This window comes from Motacilla alba, chromosome 1 (genome assembly GCF_015832195.1).
Source record: "Motacilla alba alba isolate MOTALB_02 chromosome 1, Motacilla_alba_V1.0_pri, whole genome shotgun sequence".
Classification (NCBI taxonomy): Eukaryota; Metazoa; Chordata; class Aves; order Passeriformes; family Motacillidae; genus Motacilla; species Motacilla alba.
This window is the reverse complement of record NC_052016.1, coordinates 18,807,486-18,824,913: the sequence shown is the minus strand read 5'-3', so window position 1 is coordinate 18,824,913 and position 17,428 is coordinate 18,807,486. Positions and strand designations below refer to the sequence as shown.

The 17,428-nt window shown below is 38.5% G+C and overlaps 1 protein-coding gene across 3 annotated transcripts in view; it reads left to right on the top strand.

Annotated features, from left to right (window-relative positions):
- Window positions 1–17,428, top strand: part of LOC119698542 (SAM domain-containing protein SAMSN-1-like) — an 82,544-nt gene that overhangs the window by 17,764 nt on the left and 47,352 nt on the right. For 2 of the 3 annotated variants that reach the window (XM_038130519.1, XM_038130526.1), the window contains 5 exons: window positions 1,464–1,550; window positions 5,410–5,477; window positions 8,919–8,987; window positions 11,859–11,982; window positions 13,253–13,629. In XM_038130519.1, coding sequence (XP_037986447.1) covers window positions 1,464–1,550; window positions 5,410–5,477; window positions 8,919–8,987; window positions 11,859–11,982; window positions 13,253–13,629 — 725 coding nt within the window. The remainder of the gene's footprint in view (window positions 1–1,463; window positions 1,551–5,409; window positions 5,478–8,918; window positions 8,988–11,858; window positions 11,983–13,252; window positions 13,630–17,428) is intronic. The other variant, XM_038130535.1, reaches the window with a different exon arrangement.

The window sequence follows — 17,428 nt, the reverse complement described above, 5'->3', positions numbered from 1 at the left end:
TTGGAGCAAATGCAAAGGAAAGGAAAAAACAGAATTAAGCTATCAATATATTCTCCCCTCTTCCCTGCTTTCCACACACACATGTTGGTAGATATTGAAAACAAACTAGTTAAATATAGAAACCACATTGAGATGAAGAACCTCGTATGGGACAACAGTAGAAATACTCAGCGTGTCCTGTGTTTCTTTTAATCATGTCAATATAACCCTGAAATATCTCTGATCTAAGAAAATTCAGGTCCCTGCCCTTTCCCATTTTAAACTACTTTGTGAGAATTTTCACAAACAAGATCACCAAGAAGGAAATTCAGGGGTTTTGTTAAACCCATCCTGACACTGTGTATTGTTATCTACGCTTGTGTTTCTATGGGTTCTATCTTGTAAATACACTATAGAAAATAATCATCAGCTTCTTAAAAGTAAGATTTCCTGGTTTGGGTTTTTCTTTTTTTTTTTTTTTTTTTTTTTAGTGAGAGCTTCCTGTTATCATGCTTTCATTTATTCTTTGGAGTTTTGGTTCAGTTGTTGTATCTAGTCCTTGCTGAGTACAAAGGGTATCGTATGTGGCTGTAATGATGTGGCTCTTTTCCACAATGTGTCTCAGATAGATGAAAGCTCCCCTGTTTTAAGGCTTCACTCTGCAGCCCTGCATGGGGAACACTTTCATGCAGGACAGTGTCATTTGGTCTACAGCAAATAGGCTGTAATGAATTCCCAGCACCTGAAAGGATCAACAAGAGCTTTCACAAAGAAAATTTTCTGAGTGAAACCCAGCATTAAATAAAACTCAACAAAACGAAACCAAACAAACCCAGAAAGCACAAACCCCAGATAGCTGTCTACATGTTGTGAAGCACGAGCACTCTGAAGTTCACTGAAGGAGCAGGAGAATGGCCATCTCCTTCTCAAAGCCAGCCTAGTTCAGCCAGCCAGGCTGAGACAGTCCAGTCCAAGCCTTGGAGTCCACAGGGCACCCCTGTGGGCATCTTTGAGACTATTCCTTGCAAACACTCTAGCTCGGTAATGATAGACTTAATAAACACAATAATAATAATAACAATACAATTAATACTATATACAATATATAATACAATAATTATACAATTCCTGGAAACAAAACACAGTCACAGATTTTCTAGGGATCCTTGGTCTTAGATACAGGGTTAAGATAACAATCATTCTGATCATGTGTTAACAGTGTTAAATGAGGTATTAGACCACAGCAAAAGATGATAAAACTTGAAGTCTGACCATAATAAATATTATCCATCCTTCCATCCATCTATCCATCCATCCAAATTCCTATATTGCAAAATCATCTGTTCATTTCCATGTCTAAGCAGGTGCTCCAGTGTTCTGCAAGCTTGTTTGATTTGCATTCTGATACTATTTTTATAGAATTTCCTGTTATTTCACAGGTTTGCTATGAATTCAGGTGACTGCTCTCTGTGCTTTTACTTTAGACAGGAAAAATGTGAATGGCACACTTTGGCAGGGTTCCAGAAAGCCAGAGAATGATTCGTACATCAGAAGGCACTGCCAACTTGAAGGTAATTGCTAAACATATTTCAGCTGATTTTGCATTTTCAACAAAGTATTTAAAAGGGCACCTTGGAAAATTTCTCATTTTTTACCAATAATCCAGCTAAATAATTTTTCAGGTCTTTTAGAGATTTATTTTGTCCTCAAGGGGGGTAAAAGTTGTTAGAAGAAAGCTTATCTTAAAACTTGGAAGATAAGAACACAGTCTATGACCAATTCACTCTCTAGGCCATGGGCCAAAAGAGACTTTCCCTGCAGTAAATGGCTATAATTGTGTTGTGTATGGCTTGCCAGCTGTTGTAATCCATGTTTCCTGGATATTTCACACAGCTCCAGATATCCAGTAGAGAAAGGGTGCAAATTTTCTCAGAAGAAATTTTGTGTGGCAGGTGCAAAAGAGAGTTGGCCAAATTTTGGATGCAACTACTTTGTCTGTTTCTCTTTTTAAACCTGTTCTGACTAACTTTATTAAAACAGCCTTTCAGCTAATGTTAGGAAGTTGCTAATGGCACTGCTTAAGAGTGTACCAATATAAATTCATTAAAATAACATTGAGTATTAACAAGTGAGCAGTCCCCTCACCTATTTAAACACAAACTGGACTTTAAAAATCAACGTACTTTGATAGTCTGCTTGATGTTGCTTCCAGGAATGGCATTTATATTCGCACTTTTCAAAGTTAAGGTAGTTAAAGTTAGGTAGTTAAGAAAGGTGTCAGTTTTGTTTGTCAGGTGTTGTTTAATCAGACCAAAGCAGACAAGAAGAAGAAGAAGCAGAAACCAAGATATGTAAGATTAAATTGAAAGTATGTCGTTCTCAATTTAAACTAAAAAGTGGGAATTTCTCCTGCACAAATGGTCTAGAGATCATCCACTGATAGGAGATTCCACTATTACCTGGGTATGTCAAAGAAAGCAATGGACAGGATGGCAATTTTCCTTCTGAATTTAGTTCAGTTGAATTTAGTTCACCACTTGAAGTTAAACTCTTAAATGTTTGGAAATAGATCTGAAATTGCAATATATATTGCATTTGCCCATCTATGGGCAAATTTGGTTTCTTGAACCAGAACCAGAAAGAAGAGATGACAGGAAGATTTAGAGGAATTCTTATACTGAGCTAGTATAAGAGGGGAAAAGGGACCTTCAGTAAATGTCATTGGCTTGCAAGGAACAGGTTCTAATGATAGGTGAAACAAATATTAGGTGTTTCCCTCCTGACAAGTCTTACTTTTAACCAAAACCATTTTGGAATGATTCTTCCAATGATACTCCAGAGGTTGCCGGATTGGAGAGGCTGAATAAGAAAGCAGTGGGGAGAGGCTGAATAAGAAAGCAGAACTTTTTGACCTTCCTCCAAAGTCTTTTCTACTCCAGGCATTTTTTACCCTTTTAAATATCCAAGGCATGCAAAAGAAGCAGTGCACATTTTAAAAGCTGACAAGTGTTGTAATTGAAGGGCAGGGGCCCAGAGGGAATAGGAAGCAAAGCTGGCCGCTAAATAAAAATCTCCCTTTCCCCTACTGCAGTAAAATTATTTCAAGGGAAGTCCCCTTCACACAGTGGTGAAAACCTTTGCAAGGAGATTTACAGTGTATCACTATCGATCAAGATAATTCGTCACTATTGATCAAACTTTTCTCTTAGCAGAGATAATCCTTCAAGGTTTGCAAGTCTACTGCATAAAATGAATTTCTGTTGGATTTAAAAAGCTGTGTATGGTGGTCACCACAGACTTCTCTGCTTACTTCTTAGCTGTATCCACAAACCTGCCTTAAACCTCACTGAAATAATTGCAGAGATCCACAGACCCTGGTAGCCTTTGGATGAAGCACTTGATGACAGTATGTGTATTATTACATGTTCAAACCCAAGTTTTCCAGGATGAAAATGCAGTGAGCACACACATATCCCACAGACACAATAGTGGAAACACCTGCCTTTGCTCATAAGGCCAAACCCAAATCATCACCATGAGATCTGCCAGCCTGAAAGCATCATTGTTGAAAAGTTGACTGTGGAAATCACAGTCACTGAGCTTCCGTGAAAGATTATGGAAACAAACAGGGAAGAGCCAACACCTCTCAGAGCCAGTGGATGTAATTCTCCACTGCTCCTAATTCATTCCACAAGTGGGTGACTGATATCTGTTGGCAGACTAAGAAGACAACACTGCAGCTCTATTTGAAGTTCATTTATATATTTTGCATGGGTTTTTTGTGTGTTTGTTGGGGGTTTTTTGTTTTTGTTTTGTTTTGGTTTTGTTGTTATTTGGTTGTTTTTTTACACAAACACTTTATTCCATAATTCAGTGGGATGGAGAGCTGATCTAAGCAAGATGCAAGAGCACTGTGGGTGCAGATTATTGTGGCTAACAAAAGGCATTGTGGTTTGGGGGGACCACTAAGGTTTGCTTTAATAACTTGCTGTTTTAATTTGGGTTTGAACAATTTTATGCCAAAAGCAGTGTCACTGTATGTACTCTGTCAGGTTATGGGCTTTCTATGTTGCTCCACAATTGTTTGTGATTCAGCTGCAAACAGCTACTCAATAGCAGTATTTTGGGTTAGACTGTGGCAGGACTTTGGGGCAAAGGATTGAATTTCCAGAGTAAGCTCACAAAGCATAGGGATGTGGTGTACAGAGATGCCTGCAGGAGATGGAAACAAGTCATACTGAGGACCAGAAAGAACCCCGTTATGTTAATGTGGGGTTGCATGAGCACTGCTTAACCTGAGTCATGGTGCACCTGCAAGTCCAGCTAGCTATATAATGAAATAAACAACCAGATTGTCAAATGCCAGGCCCTCAGTGACTTCAGGGAGATTTGTAGATGCTTAAGACAAAATCTGGATCAGGATCTTATGTGCCTCCTTGAATATAAATTTTAATAATCACAATCAGACACTTTTCCCATGTGATATCTAAAGAATCTAAGTCACTCAGAATTGTTGCCTGAATTGCTCTTCCTGTTAATAGTAGGGAGTGCAATCAGTCTTGCCTGCATACTGTTGGTTTTTGTGGAGCTATATGTTAAGTAAACTGTCCTTCTGCAAACAGAAGAACTACTGATGCTGTAAGGTATTCCACAGAAGCAATAAAAATGACAAATGAGGATTAATAAGGAAAAAAAACCCAAAACCTTCCTGCTGTTTTCTAGTGACTTTAGAAAATGTGGTGTGATTAGCAGATATTTTTCTTCATATTTTTTTTCTCCCTGCAATGTCTGAGTGATCTTGATATCTGTTCTGATGAAATCTGATCACTAGGGTTGTCCTACAGTTGCACAGTGGTGGATGCTTTGCTTTAAGGCTGGGAATAAGAGTAGATCTTTCAAAGTAGGCTTGGTTAAAATAATTTTTTTCAGACTTGTTTGACCTATTATTGCTCATTGTTGTAGTGAAGGTTAATACTCCAAACATCCAAACATTCCTTTATTGCAAGAGATGGAAGGATGCTCATCCTTTGAAAGCAATTTCTAATCTAATCTAAGTTAAACAGATTTCGGTTGAAAAGATCATTTTTGCCCTTCATTTTTTGAATGAATATTCCAGACTTGGCTGCTGTAAATTACCAGGGCAAGAGGAAAGTCACAGTGGGGCTCTGGGTTAGTAAACTGAGGACTGAGTACAGGAGAAGAAATAAGCATGAATGAGTTTTCTTTCTGTCAGTCAGTTTGCCAATTTGTTCTGCAGTCTCACTTCAAAGCAGTTTAAAATAAAATGTATGCTTAAATGATATAAGATTAACTTCAGAGAGTCAAAATGTCAGCTCGAAGCATCAAGTGCAATTCAAATGATATTCCTCATTAAAACATAAAGCAGGACATTTTAAAGTATGTTTTCTCTTTCTTGGTCATAATTCACAGAGGATAATATTATTGCTGATGGAATACGTTTGCTCCAAGGAAAGAAGATAGAAGAAACAACATGTCAGGTGAAACAACTGCTCTTTTTTTTTTTCAGAATCTAATTTTTTATTCAATTAAAATTTCATTTCTTGTTTCCATTCAGCATTTGCCTAGCCTAAACTTCATACTCAGTATGCCTCTGTATTTTAGAAGGCGATTTTAAAAGAAGACTCTGGTGACTTCCAAAGTTGTTCATGATTTTTCTTATGCAGGCCATATGGATTTCATTGCCTAGAAAACCTTTTCCTTCCCTGAGTGAATACATTTCTGCTAAATTGATGCGCTAGAACTGTGTCTGGCGAGATCCATCCTGAGTGTTTAGATCTGTCTTGCATGATCCATATTGGCATATGTATCCTAAAGCTTTCTGAATTTCTATCAACGTATACCATATCTCTTCTGCCTACATCTGTACTAGTCATCCCACTGGCATGAGGAATGAACAAATTCTGACCCCTGGGTTTGCATAATCATAGCAACAACGTAAAATTAGGTAACAGCCTATCAGCTGGTGAACAGCAGAGGTGAAAGGCTGGTAGCTCTGGAATTGGAATGACTGGTGTTTAGGTTTTATTTCACTTCCAGTCCAATGTTTGCTCTGATTATGTTTTACTTCAGTTCCTATCTGTGACAAACCTGCTGATTTCACAGGACCCAACAGTTTACACAGTTTGGGACTAAAAATGTGTAACACACCTGTATATATGTGTGTGTTCTAAATAAGGAATGAATACAATAAAATTATTTAGAAGCTGAAAATCTATTAAATTTTCCTTTGCAGAAAAGTTTTAAATTCAAGGTGAGAATTAAACTTAAGAAAAAGCTCTGAGCTGAGCTTCCTCTGTTATTTCTATACAATGTCAGGAGTCCTTTTAGATGTTTAGGTTAAAACCAAGAAAAAATGTACATTCATCATCCTCAAGGCATCTGAGATAGGACAGAGAACTGTGAAGATCCAATGTTTAGGCAGTGCTCAGCTCCAGTGTAGGTCAAAGTCAAGATGTGGGTTAAAAAAAGAGTCAAATGATCTGCATATTGGGGGAACAGAAAATTTCCATATTGGAAACCAGTGCCTGGAAAGTCACTGTGTCCCAGGTTCCTTCTGCTTTCCTTCAGAATTTTATCTGTCTCTACACTGTTAGTTTGTTCTCATGATTATCTCCTCTCCCAGCTGACAAAAGAGTATATGAGGAGGAAAGAAAGGAGAAAAGAACTCTTTCTTTTGCATCTCTCATTGTCTTTCTCTGATTTCTTTCTCTCATTCTCTAAGAATTATGGAGAAAGATTAGTCTTTGATTACCTACAATAGTCCTTCCCTTAGTGTGAGGGATCTCTGGCTCTGTCCCTATCCTGCCATGACAGCTTTTGGACAACTGCCTCCTGAAAAAGGTCCAGGAGGTCATTCCTCGCACATGACAGACTATGGAAGTGAAAAGAGAATAAGGCCTATGATTGCTTTAAGTACAATTTCCCATAAAATCCCTTAAAACTTTTCCCCATGAACTATTTGCCTCATTTTAGAAGCAAGGTCCTTCTTTTGACTTCTCAAAGCATTAGAAGAGTTTTTTTCAGGTGCAAGAATGATGAACTATAGGGATTTTGGTCCCTCCAAACTTTGGAATCAGTTCAAGACCTATTGAGCTTGCTTTATAAAAAAATTCAAGTTTAATGGAATTATTTTGAATTTTAGTGATTGTTACCTCATGGCTTCTTTATCATATATCATCATTGATATAATTCTCTTTTAAGCTTCCAAAATAGTCTAATTATATCTGTTTTCATTTGCTGCACTACACTATGCACACAAACAAGGAAATTCTGAGAGAACAGCACTCTTTTTCTGCAAAATCAGCACAAATGAGTGTCCTCATGAAGTGCCTGTCTGCTGATGCACACAGCATGGGGAACAGACAGGGGGAATTAGAAGTCGGCATATAATTGCACAACTGCAGCCTCAGGATCACAAAACTGGGTGGGATAGCTCATACAACTCACCTGTCCCAGAAAGTCCAGGGAATTACAGGCTGCTACTCCCAGGAATGCGATGGAACAATGGGCACAAACTGAGATACAGGAAATTTCACTGAACATAAAGAAAGCACTCTTCTAGGTGGTTAGACACTGATGAAGCTTCCTAGAGAGGATATGAGAAGTTAATCTTTGGAGATGTTCCTGTGAGGAGATGGACCTATGCAACTTGCTCTGGTGACCAGTTCTGAGCAGGGAGTTAAACTAGACAAGCCCCAAAAGTGCATTCCTACCTCAGCTGGTCTAAGGGAGTTTGTGATTCTGTGTGCCATGGAAGAGGCAAATTTACAAGCAGGAGTAAACAGAATAGATGAACACCTCAGATGTTTTTTCCTCTCATTGAAGGAAAAAAAAATAAAGAGAAAGCAAATAAGTTTCCCTGAGTGCTTCACAAAAAGCTTTAATCCTTCTCCATTTCCTAAATTGACATTCATTCATTCCATTCATTCTGTAAGTGCTGGAAAATGGGGCTTAAAACAGAAGTACAGGTTGAGGGATATAGCATGAGCACCGCTGCAATAATTGTACCTTACCATAAAAGGTACCATTGCCTTTATTTTCTGCATTTATTTTTTGTACCTTTGTTCTTATTTACTCATGTCTAGTAGGGCTCCCTTGATGGCTTGAAGCCTTTGTAGCATATTGGGAAGGACATAAAATACCAAGTAATGCAGTCTTTGGGCTAATACATTTTCAAAAATGTTTCATGCCTCATTTCTCACGTAAATTCATAGGTTGCATTCAGCCTTCAACGTGCCATTCATATTCATGAAGGAAAAAGGCCAGTGTTCATCGCTTTCCTGCTGAGCTGTAGGCACTGCCAGGCTTGACCCCTAGGGACTGCAGCAGTGCCCCAAGGAAGGTGCATTCCCCTGGTGTTCCTCTCCTGAGGACACTGTGACCAACAAACACATTATGGGCAGATGATCAAAGTGTAAATAGTCTTGTCTTAGTTCTAAGGATTATCCCATTTTCTCCACATTGTTAATCCAGTTCAAATTCACACCTTTGGTGCTCAACATCCTAGGAAAAATGAGATGAACTAAGCAAGACCCTTTTTTGAACCGCATCAGCTGGGGAGGGTGCTGCTGAGGGAAGTCTTCTCTGGCTTTCCTGTTCATTGAGCAAGGAAAGCCAAGATCTAGGATGAGATCCAAGGATCCCATACTATAATGCACAGCTCTGCCATGGTGCCACTTTCACTGTGATGTCTCTAAGACATTACTGAGTCCCAGATAACTAAGGAAATCAAGATAGCTCGATACCAAAACAATTTCAGTGGGTGGCAGATGTATGTCAGTCTTATACTTTCATATCCACACAGTACCAGCATAAAAAACTGCTGAGCTCTTGTCTATATTTAATTACATGGTGCTAATTATGCTTATTCATCATATGTAAGTTGTAATTTTTTTTATATTACTTTTCTTACTGTCTAGGTGATAAACTATGAGCAATGGATCCCACCACGAGTTCACAATCCAGGTGTGCCTGGTAACAGTGAAATGGTAAGTGGCCATGAAAATTGTAAATTTCTTTCACCAGTAGCTGGGAAGAACAGGCTGGTTTTTCCTGTGCTGTATGTTCCTCCTCCAAAAGCTGAAAGATCCTTATCCATATCCATGTTATTAATCATGATATCTCTTTGTCTTCTGTAGAATATTTTATTATTGCTCTGCTATTAGTCATTATATTTCTTTATAATTTATAGAATATTGTATTATTGCTGTGATTCTCAAGACAGAATCTGCCTATTATCTTAGGCTGCTTATTCTGCTTTGCACTGATTTTAAGCTAGTTGGAGTACCAGACCAACATCATGGGAATATTTAAAGGTCAGATGTATATGGGCAGGAGCACATGAAAGTCTGCACAGTGCTTCTCTATACACTGGCTGACCATGGCTTTAATGACATTTTTTAACAAAAAAATTTATCCAAATTTAGTGTGTCTTACAGAGCTCTTTTAAACAGAGCAAGAAATTGTCTATCACCACATACTATTTTAATATTAATTATGTGCAGCCATGTTATTATTGAAGCTTCCCAAGCATTTTTAAGGTACCCTAACAATTAGCACCTTGGACACAGTAAACACACACTAACATTTATCTTCGCGCTATTATTCTGTACTCTGAATTTAAGTGCATTGATAGTCATGATTAAATCATTGCACTTCTTTGAGAAAGGCCAAGCAGCTGAAGAAAAATCACAGCGATTAGACTGTGCCATGAGTAAATTCTTTATGCTGAGAAGTGACATGCTGTTCAAGTAGTTTTATTGAAATTAATGCAGTTACACCCAGGAAAGAGAGTGCTCTACAGGACTGAGATTGGAGGAATCTGACCAGCAGTGTTTTACACTCAGCTTCCAAATTGCTGTATTGCTGTCACCAGGTTAATCCTCATAACATCTCACTGTACAAAGATTTCTAAGGTATTTAAAATACCTTTGTATAAACTGGAAACAGTTTATCAGACACAATTTAGGTCTTTCTTTCTAAAGGCATTTTAGAATGCATTTTTTAAATGTATATTTTTTGTGCTTAAGTATTTCTGCACACTTCATGCAAATTATTTGCAATTAAAGGGAAGCCTGTGATTTATTTTTTTATACAATTCATTTTGATTTGTGAGGTGGCATGATTTTTTCATCACTAAAACCCATTAAGTAGGGAAATCAATAATATTCTTGGTTCTTGTTCATGCGGGAATTCCTTCCTTATAGATAGCTTTGCTTATAGATTGGGGCAAAGCACAGTTCACCTGATTGTCTGGTTTCTACACCAAAGAATGTTTGGATAGGCAGATAAAAATCCATATTTTAATGCTTAGGTAAGCCAAAATAAAATACTGTAAATTTAAAAGCTGTCTCACCACCAGCTGATACTGCATGAGCTTTTTTCTCCATGAAAGAGAGTTACTGCATTTATTATTTAAGCACTTATGACTTTTCCCTAACAATGAACTCTATGAAATGAGTGCTTTTAAGGAAAAGAGGATTAGAGTTTGCCATTAATGAAATTATCTGAATAGATTATCTTCCATTTATCTTGATGTCTCCATGATGGAAATCCCAGATCATAAATCAAAGTCATCATGTTGCTTTTGTGTCATTACTTACAAGTGAACAAATTATTATTGCTACAAGAGATCTAATATGAGAGCAATATTAGCATTTTAAACCACTGTGATTTATTTTGCAAAGACATCTCACAACAAGAGACTGAAAAATTACACCTCAGTTTCTCTTGTTAGCTGAGGTAAAAATGCATTCCTGCTATCTTGAATTTGGAAGGGGAAAGAAATCTACACACAGGTGAAGGACAGAAAAAAGCACAGCAGAACAGTTGGTGCTGATGAGCTGATGTCCACACTGTGTCCCATGAGGGGTGTACCTGTACTCACATCATCTCTGTTGGACACCAACAAGAAGCTGGAGGTCATCAGCTGAACTTCTGGAAAGTGTCTTTTGTTTTAATTTCATCTGTAACAAGTTCAGGTTGCGGCACTTTGAGACCAAAGTGCAGCTTTCAGGGAGAGCTGCGAAGTCCACTGCAAAACTGAGACACTAATGAAGCCATGACTTACAAGAGACACTGGAGACATGAAAAGGTGTCAACTCTCTAGCTTCCTGCTCTGCTCCTGTGGTTGATTCCCAGTTTCCAGAACACTGCAGATTTCATGAAATATAGCTTGCTGCTGAGAAGGGGGAGTCTAAACCCAAGTTCCACTATGAGAACTTTTGCATTATTGTGATTAAAGAAGGAGGACTCCTAGGGTCCTATATTTAAGGAAAGAAGTCAGCATAGGCTCCATCAGCATCAGTGTGATTTATATCATCCATGAAGATAGCCCTGAAAGGTGTATCTAGACACATATAACAACAACTACAACCACAACAGCAACAACATTTATTGTTATTATTATTATTATTATTATTATTATTATTATTATTATTATTATTATTATTATTATTATTATTATTATTATTCTTTTACATAACTAAGAGTATTTTATCGCAACAGTGCCTGAACGAATAAAGCAGTTTCAGATTTTTTTGGGGTGTGGGTATATGTTTATTTTAGTAGGTCCTGCTTGTGTTCAGTAATGCTCAGGTATTCAAGAAAATTACTATGTAAACAGCAATATGAACACTGGCCTAAGCTTGATGTTTCTTGTGAGTTGCCTTTTCCCCTTTTTTTACCTATTAGTCTGAAGCAAGGAAAAGCCTAACTTTCAAAGCATTGTGTCAATGATCAGTTCTTCGAATCCAACACTGTCATTCTCAAGATAAACACCATGTTACCCTTAGTTTTTATTTTTAGGGTTTGAATTATTTTAATGTCTTTTTTTTTTTTTTTTTTTTTTTTTTTGGCAGGGTACAGAACCAGACAATAAAGTTGAGTCCAGGGGAACATTAAAAAGATTGCAGAAATTGGTCCGAACAAAGAAAACAAGCACACAAAGCTTGGAAGATGTCAAGCATGTTCTGGTTCCCCTCAGTAAGTACAGCATCACATCAGCATTCTTTCCAACATTTGGCAAATGACACTGGATTGAACATAACTGTAAACAATCCTGTCCTGGTCTGTCATTCACCACCCACAATTTTCAACCCTCAACTGAGATGTTACTGTGATATCACTCCAGCGCTGACTTCCTCCTAGTGTGAAAACCAGTTTCCTGTCGCACTAGCTGGAGTTTTGTAACAGTAGATCTCGCAAGTGGGGATTCTAGATAAATAGAATTGTATAACAGCGGGGCCTCCATGCTGGGGACTCTTTGGGCTTTCTAGTTTTGTATCACATTTCGGGTCAGAAAGGCAAAATTCACAAACGGGTAGACAATTTCCAGTGCTGATCCATGGTAGTAGTAGTGTCTGTGAGTGCAGGAAGGTCTGAGGTATGATAAGCAAGTCTGTCTCTCATCATACCTGAGTGCCCAGGGCTGTAAGACACAGGAATTCTGAACTGATTCTGGCCTCAGCTGATTTTCTGGAGTTTCCTATGGTTCTCTGGTCTGACTGTGCAACCGTTCTTCCTCTGAACTTGTTTTGCCAACATTGTTTTAACAGCACATACATTGCTTGTGCAATGCACTTGTTTGATGATTATTTATAACTCAGTATTATTTATTATCCAATATTATTATTTATTAATCCAGTATTAGTATTAAAATGAGTTTAAACTGTTGAACTACTGCTCCAGCCAAATCACTGCTTGGGCTGAAACACATGAGGAAATAGGGATTTTTGTAACACAACATACATAAAAGGGATAGGAGAGCAATTGTCTAGAAAGCTTCCTGAACTTTTCCAGCTCAACTCATGCTGTCTGAAACTATCAGCAATATGACATTCAGTTAGCAAATTTACATGGGCAGAACTAACAAAATTTTCCACACCTTTGAGGGAACAAGACGAATATGCCAAATGGAGAATAAATCTCACTTTTGGCTCAGATGCCTGACCCAGTAAAAAATCCTTTCCATCTCCCCAGTTATCACTTGGTTTTGGTTTTGTTAGGGATTTGTTTGTTTGTGGAGGTTTTTTGTTTTTGTGCGCATGTGTGGGTTTTGGGTTTTTTTGTTGTTTGTTTGTTTGTTTTGGGGTTATGTTTGTGGGAGTTTTTTTTTTGTTGTTAATTTTTTTAAATGGAGTCCTTGACTTCTTCATTATATAGAGTGAAAGACAGCTATTAAATTAAAAAAAAAAAGTGTACTACTTTCTCTGTAAATTGTAACATATTATAACAAGTATTTGGATTTTTGAAGATACCTTAGAAGATGCTTATCTCTCTGAAGAGGATGAAGAAGCTCTAACTTCTTGCATGAAGCTGGCAAAGCCCCAGGAAAAGAAGACATGGAAAGATAACACAAGAAGAAAAGAAGAGCCTGAGACCAGGACAGATTTTATTTCTGCATCTCTGGGCCGCTCATACACTTCCAGACTTAATAACTTAGGAACCATTTCAATTCATTCTGAAACAGAATTTCACTTGTGGAGTGACTGGAAGCCGTTTCCTGACAACCAGCTCTGTCCTTGTGACTTTTTAATTTCAAAAATAGAAGAATGGGAAAACTGTACTTGCTCTTCTCATCAGCCACATCTTACATATTCCCTAACAGATATGGATCTACAGTACTCCTGGGTGAGTGGAAGTGGTTTCTTTTGTGCTGATATGCATAAAAATTGGAAACTTTTTGCTCTGATTCAGCATTAAAGAGATACAGTCATCTTCTGTGTGGTTGTGAAATGCTATAAACCAAATTTAGATTTCAGGTAAATGGATGTGAATGCATTGTTCAGGCTAACACCAGGGTTTCGTATAGCCCTAGGTAGTTCATTTTTAACCATGCAGACATCAGCAGCTTAGAGATAGAAGGCTCTAGGCTATTCTGTTTCTCATCAGCACACTCATGTTTTTTGGGTTTTTTCATCTGTACTATGCTCATCCTTCCAGGCTTAGAAAACTTTCTGGAAGTCTGGGCTAAGTCAGTGAGAGATAATTAAGCCAATGGACTTGGAGCAGGATCCTAGAGGTCACTGCAAAACTAGTAAAGGACTCTAGAGTTATTTAGGCAAATGTCAGAGGTTGCAGAGGTATCTGTGTTTCTGTCTTCGTCAGCTTAGCTGGTGGAGCGTATTTTTGCAATTACCCATGTGGCAGCAAGAAGATTCTTTGGACAGAAACAAAGAAGCAGAGTTTAACCTTGTTCTGAAATTATCTTCCTGGGCAGATCTCTTGAGGAGGTTTTTGTGGTTTAATTGCAGGCTTTTTAAAAAAGTGATATTCAAAACTAGAAGAACAAAGCCAATATAAACCCTTTTTGGTAAGATATACAAAATACAGACACTGGAAAAAGGATTTCTCCCTCTCCTCACTGGGCACGTCAGGTCTTCTTCTGGCACTCCACATAGTGGTGAGCACATGGAGGGTGACTGGTAGTGAAATTCATCAGGGAAGCAGTAAAAAGTAGCCACTTTTCCCTTTCTGCCTGTTCCCTCTATAGTGCTCCAGGGACAGAACTGTCTCTCATTGTGGAATAAGACCAGCTCCCAGGGAAGTACAGCCAAACCACAGGAGGTGAGACATCTACAGAAACCTGAGCCAGCTGAGTGTTCAAATGCAGGCCTGAGCAAGCACAGCCTCAGATCAGAGTGTGTCCTGCTGAGAGCAGCATGATCTGTAACATGTGCCATATAGCATTAGAAAGGTAATAGATGGGGGTCTGTACAGCAGCCATATTTCTGAATTCATGGAGGAGGTAATTCAGCTCCTTTCCAATGACACAGTAGCTGACATACCAGGCAGGACCTGAAATATGGGATTTATCTAGCTGTAGATTTTCCTGGGATTTGATGTAGAAAATAAAATCTGAAACTTTGACTGATGGATAAATATAAAAAGAAAGGAAGGAAACTACCCCTAAAAAAAGCTCAGGGAGATGCATCAAAGAAACCCTGGACACCCTCAGACCTGCACACTCCCAGGAAGAGCACCTGCAGACAGACCTGCAGGACAGAGAGTTGGCAGAAATGTTCTGGGAGCCATGAACAAAGGCTATGCAAAGGCTGTGGTCTGTCAGAGGAGTCCCCCTGCATGCCAGGAAACAGGAGACGCTGCAGAAAGTGAATTGTGTCAGGGATGCTGGCCTCCATCATATGCCTCGCTACTTTATGCAAGCAGCTGTCAGCATCCCAAGTGAAGGCTGAAGTCGCAGGTAAAAACAATAACAGAGGTGTTGGTCAGATTTATGAGAACATAAATGTCAATTCAAATAATTTTATTTCATTTTGTCACAAACAGGCTGTTAATGTTTCCTGCCCTGGTGAGATTTGTCCTACCCATGTTACTATTAAGTGCCAGCAAGGGGTTTTGTGCTTTTTTTTTTCCTGAATTGTTTATTTTGCCATCTGCTTTCCTGACGGGCTCTCTGACTTTAATGTATCTCTGTGGGCTTAGTGTCTTTAGATTTAGGTTACAGCCAATAGCAAGACATCTCATTCTTTGCATCTGCATTCTACCAACTGGCTCAATTGAAGATTACAAAGGTTGGATTTTCAGTTTTGCTGTTTAAGGATCAAAAAGCAGACACTGGTGGTTTTGCTATGAGAGGATCAGACAGAGGGGGTGGTGCAGATGTTCTTCCTGATGTTGATTTACTTATTAGAGTAAAACCAATATATTCCATTATATTCTTCCCTATTCTGTCAGAAAGAAGGTATGGATTCATTTTCTTGACTTGGTGACTCCTCTATTGTGTCTGCTGCAGCAAGTTGCGGAGGAGATAGCTGGAGATGAACTATCAAAATGCTTGTTGGTATGTCCCAAATTGAGACTAAAATGGTAGATGCAAGACAAAGATCCAAGACTCTGCTATTCCATCAGCAAGCTGCTGCTGATCTGGCTTGGGGGACAGACAAATATCTAGATCAGACAAATATTATCCAGACATACCATAGCAATGCACGCAAAGCTGATCAGGCCTGGCCTTTATTAAAGCTTGAATGGCAGATAGTGAATTAAGCCGAGCTTTCCTGTAATCACAAGGAAAGACATGGATCTCTCCATGACAGATTGCTGTTTAGGGATACAAAATATGAATAATCCTAACTCCCTTCCTCCAATTTCTTCCCAGGATACCTTTCTTCCCTCGACTCCTTCCTTTCTTCTGCACTTTACACAGCCTCCCTCATGGCACTTCATATTGCCAGTTTTTGTCACCTAAACCAGTAAAAATGCTGACAGAGGTCATCTAGGCAATGACTGTGAGAACAGACTCCAAAATCATATTCCTCTTCAGCTCCAACAGGCTTCTCCAGTCACTCTTCCTTCAGCCTCCCCCAGTTAAGCCCTCGGTAACCACCTGCATTAGCTGGACAGCCTCTGGCACAGGGACATTGCAGACCACCCACATTTCACCCATCCTGCCATGGTGCCACCATTAGATTCTTTGTGCAGAGTTAACTTAACCACAGGTGTTTTATATATATGTATATATATATATATATATATATATATATATATATATATATATATATTATAATAATTCAGCTTTTTAAAATATGATTAGTGGTTGGCCAAAATTTTGCTAGGGGCAACATAAAGCATTGCTTTTTTTGGTGTGTCAAGCTTGCCATGTGAAATTATTGTTACTGATATTCTTTCCAGAGACATGTAATTTATAAATACTTCTTCCTTAGAAAGTGGAAGAGTATATTTAAAAAAATACAGAGTACTTGAGGGGAAAAAAAAAGAAAAACATTCTTGCATGCTTGGCTAAAGTAACTACTGTGCTGCATATTTTTCTATTATCACAAAGTATATTGGGGATATCTGGGCTGATGTTTGTGATATGAATCAGCTGAAAAGCAGGCAGAGAATAGAAGAAAAGATTGACCAGACACCACTTTAACAACCACTTGACCCCAATGGGAAAGGTTATTGGATCTTTATACTTGTTTTTATTCCTCAGGCTTAGCCCTGCAGAAAACAGTTAAGCTATCTGTCTCAGACTAGTTTTTTCTCCTTTTTTTTTTGTGTTTACTAAAAGCTGCCCTTCTGTCATTTGTATGCTAAGATACTCAGTACCCCAACATACCCCTACAAAGTGGTATACTTAGAAGTGCCATGTCCATATGACTTTTATAGAAGCTCTTTCAGCCTTCTGTTGCTTTTTCTCAATCTGTGCAATTGCATAAGACTTTTGCAACCTCATGAAGCAGGAAAAATCTAGAGTCAGAAGGCTGTAAACTACAGAAGCTTGCTAGGCTTGAATGGACCTGAAAGGCACAGTGGAGCCCAGTGAGGTCACAGCTGAGGTCCTCTTCACAAAACTATCCTGGACAGTCCGAGACAAAGAGAAGAAAAGCAGATGAGTCCTTTTCTCCTCTCCCTCAATACTTTAATATGCTATATCACTGGCTAACCCATCCACTCTCCCAAG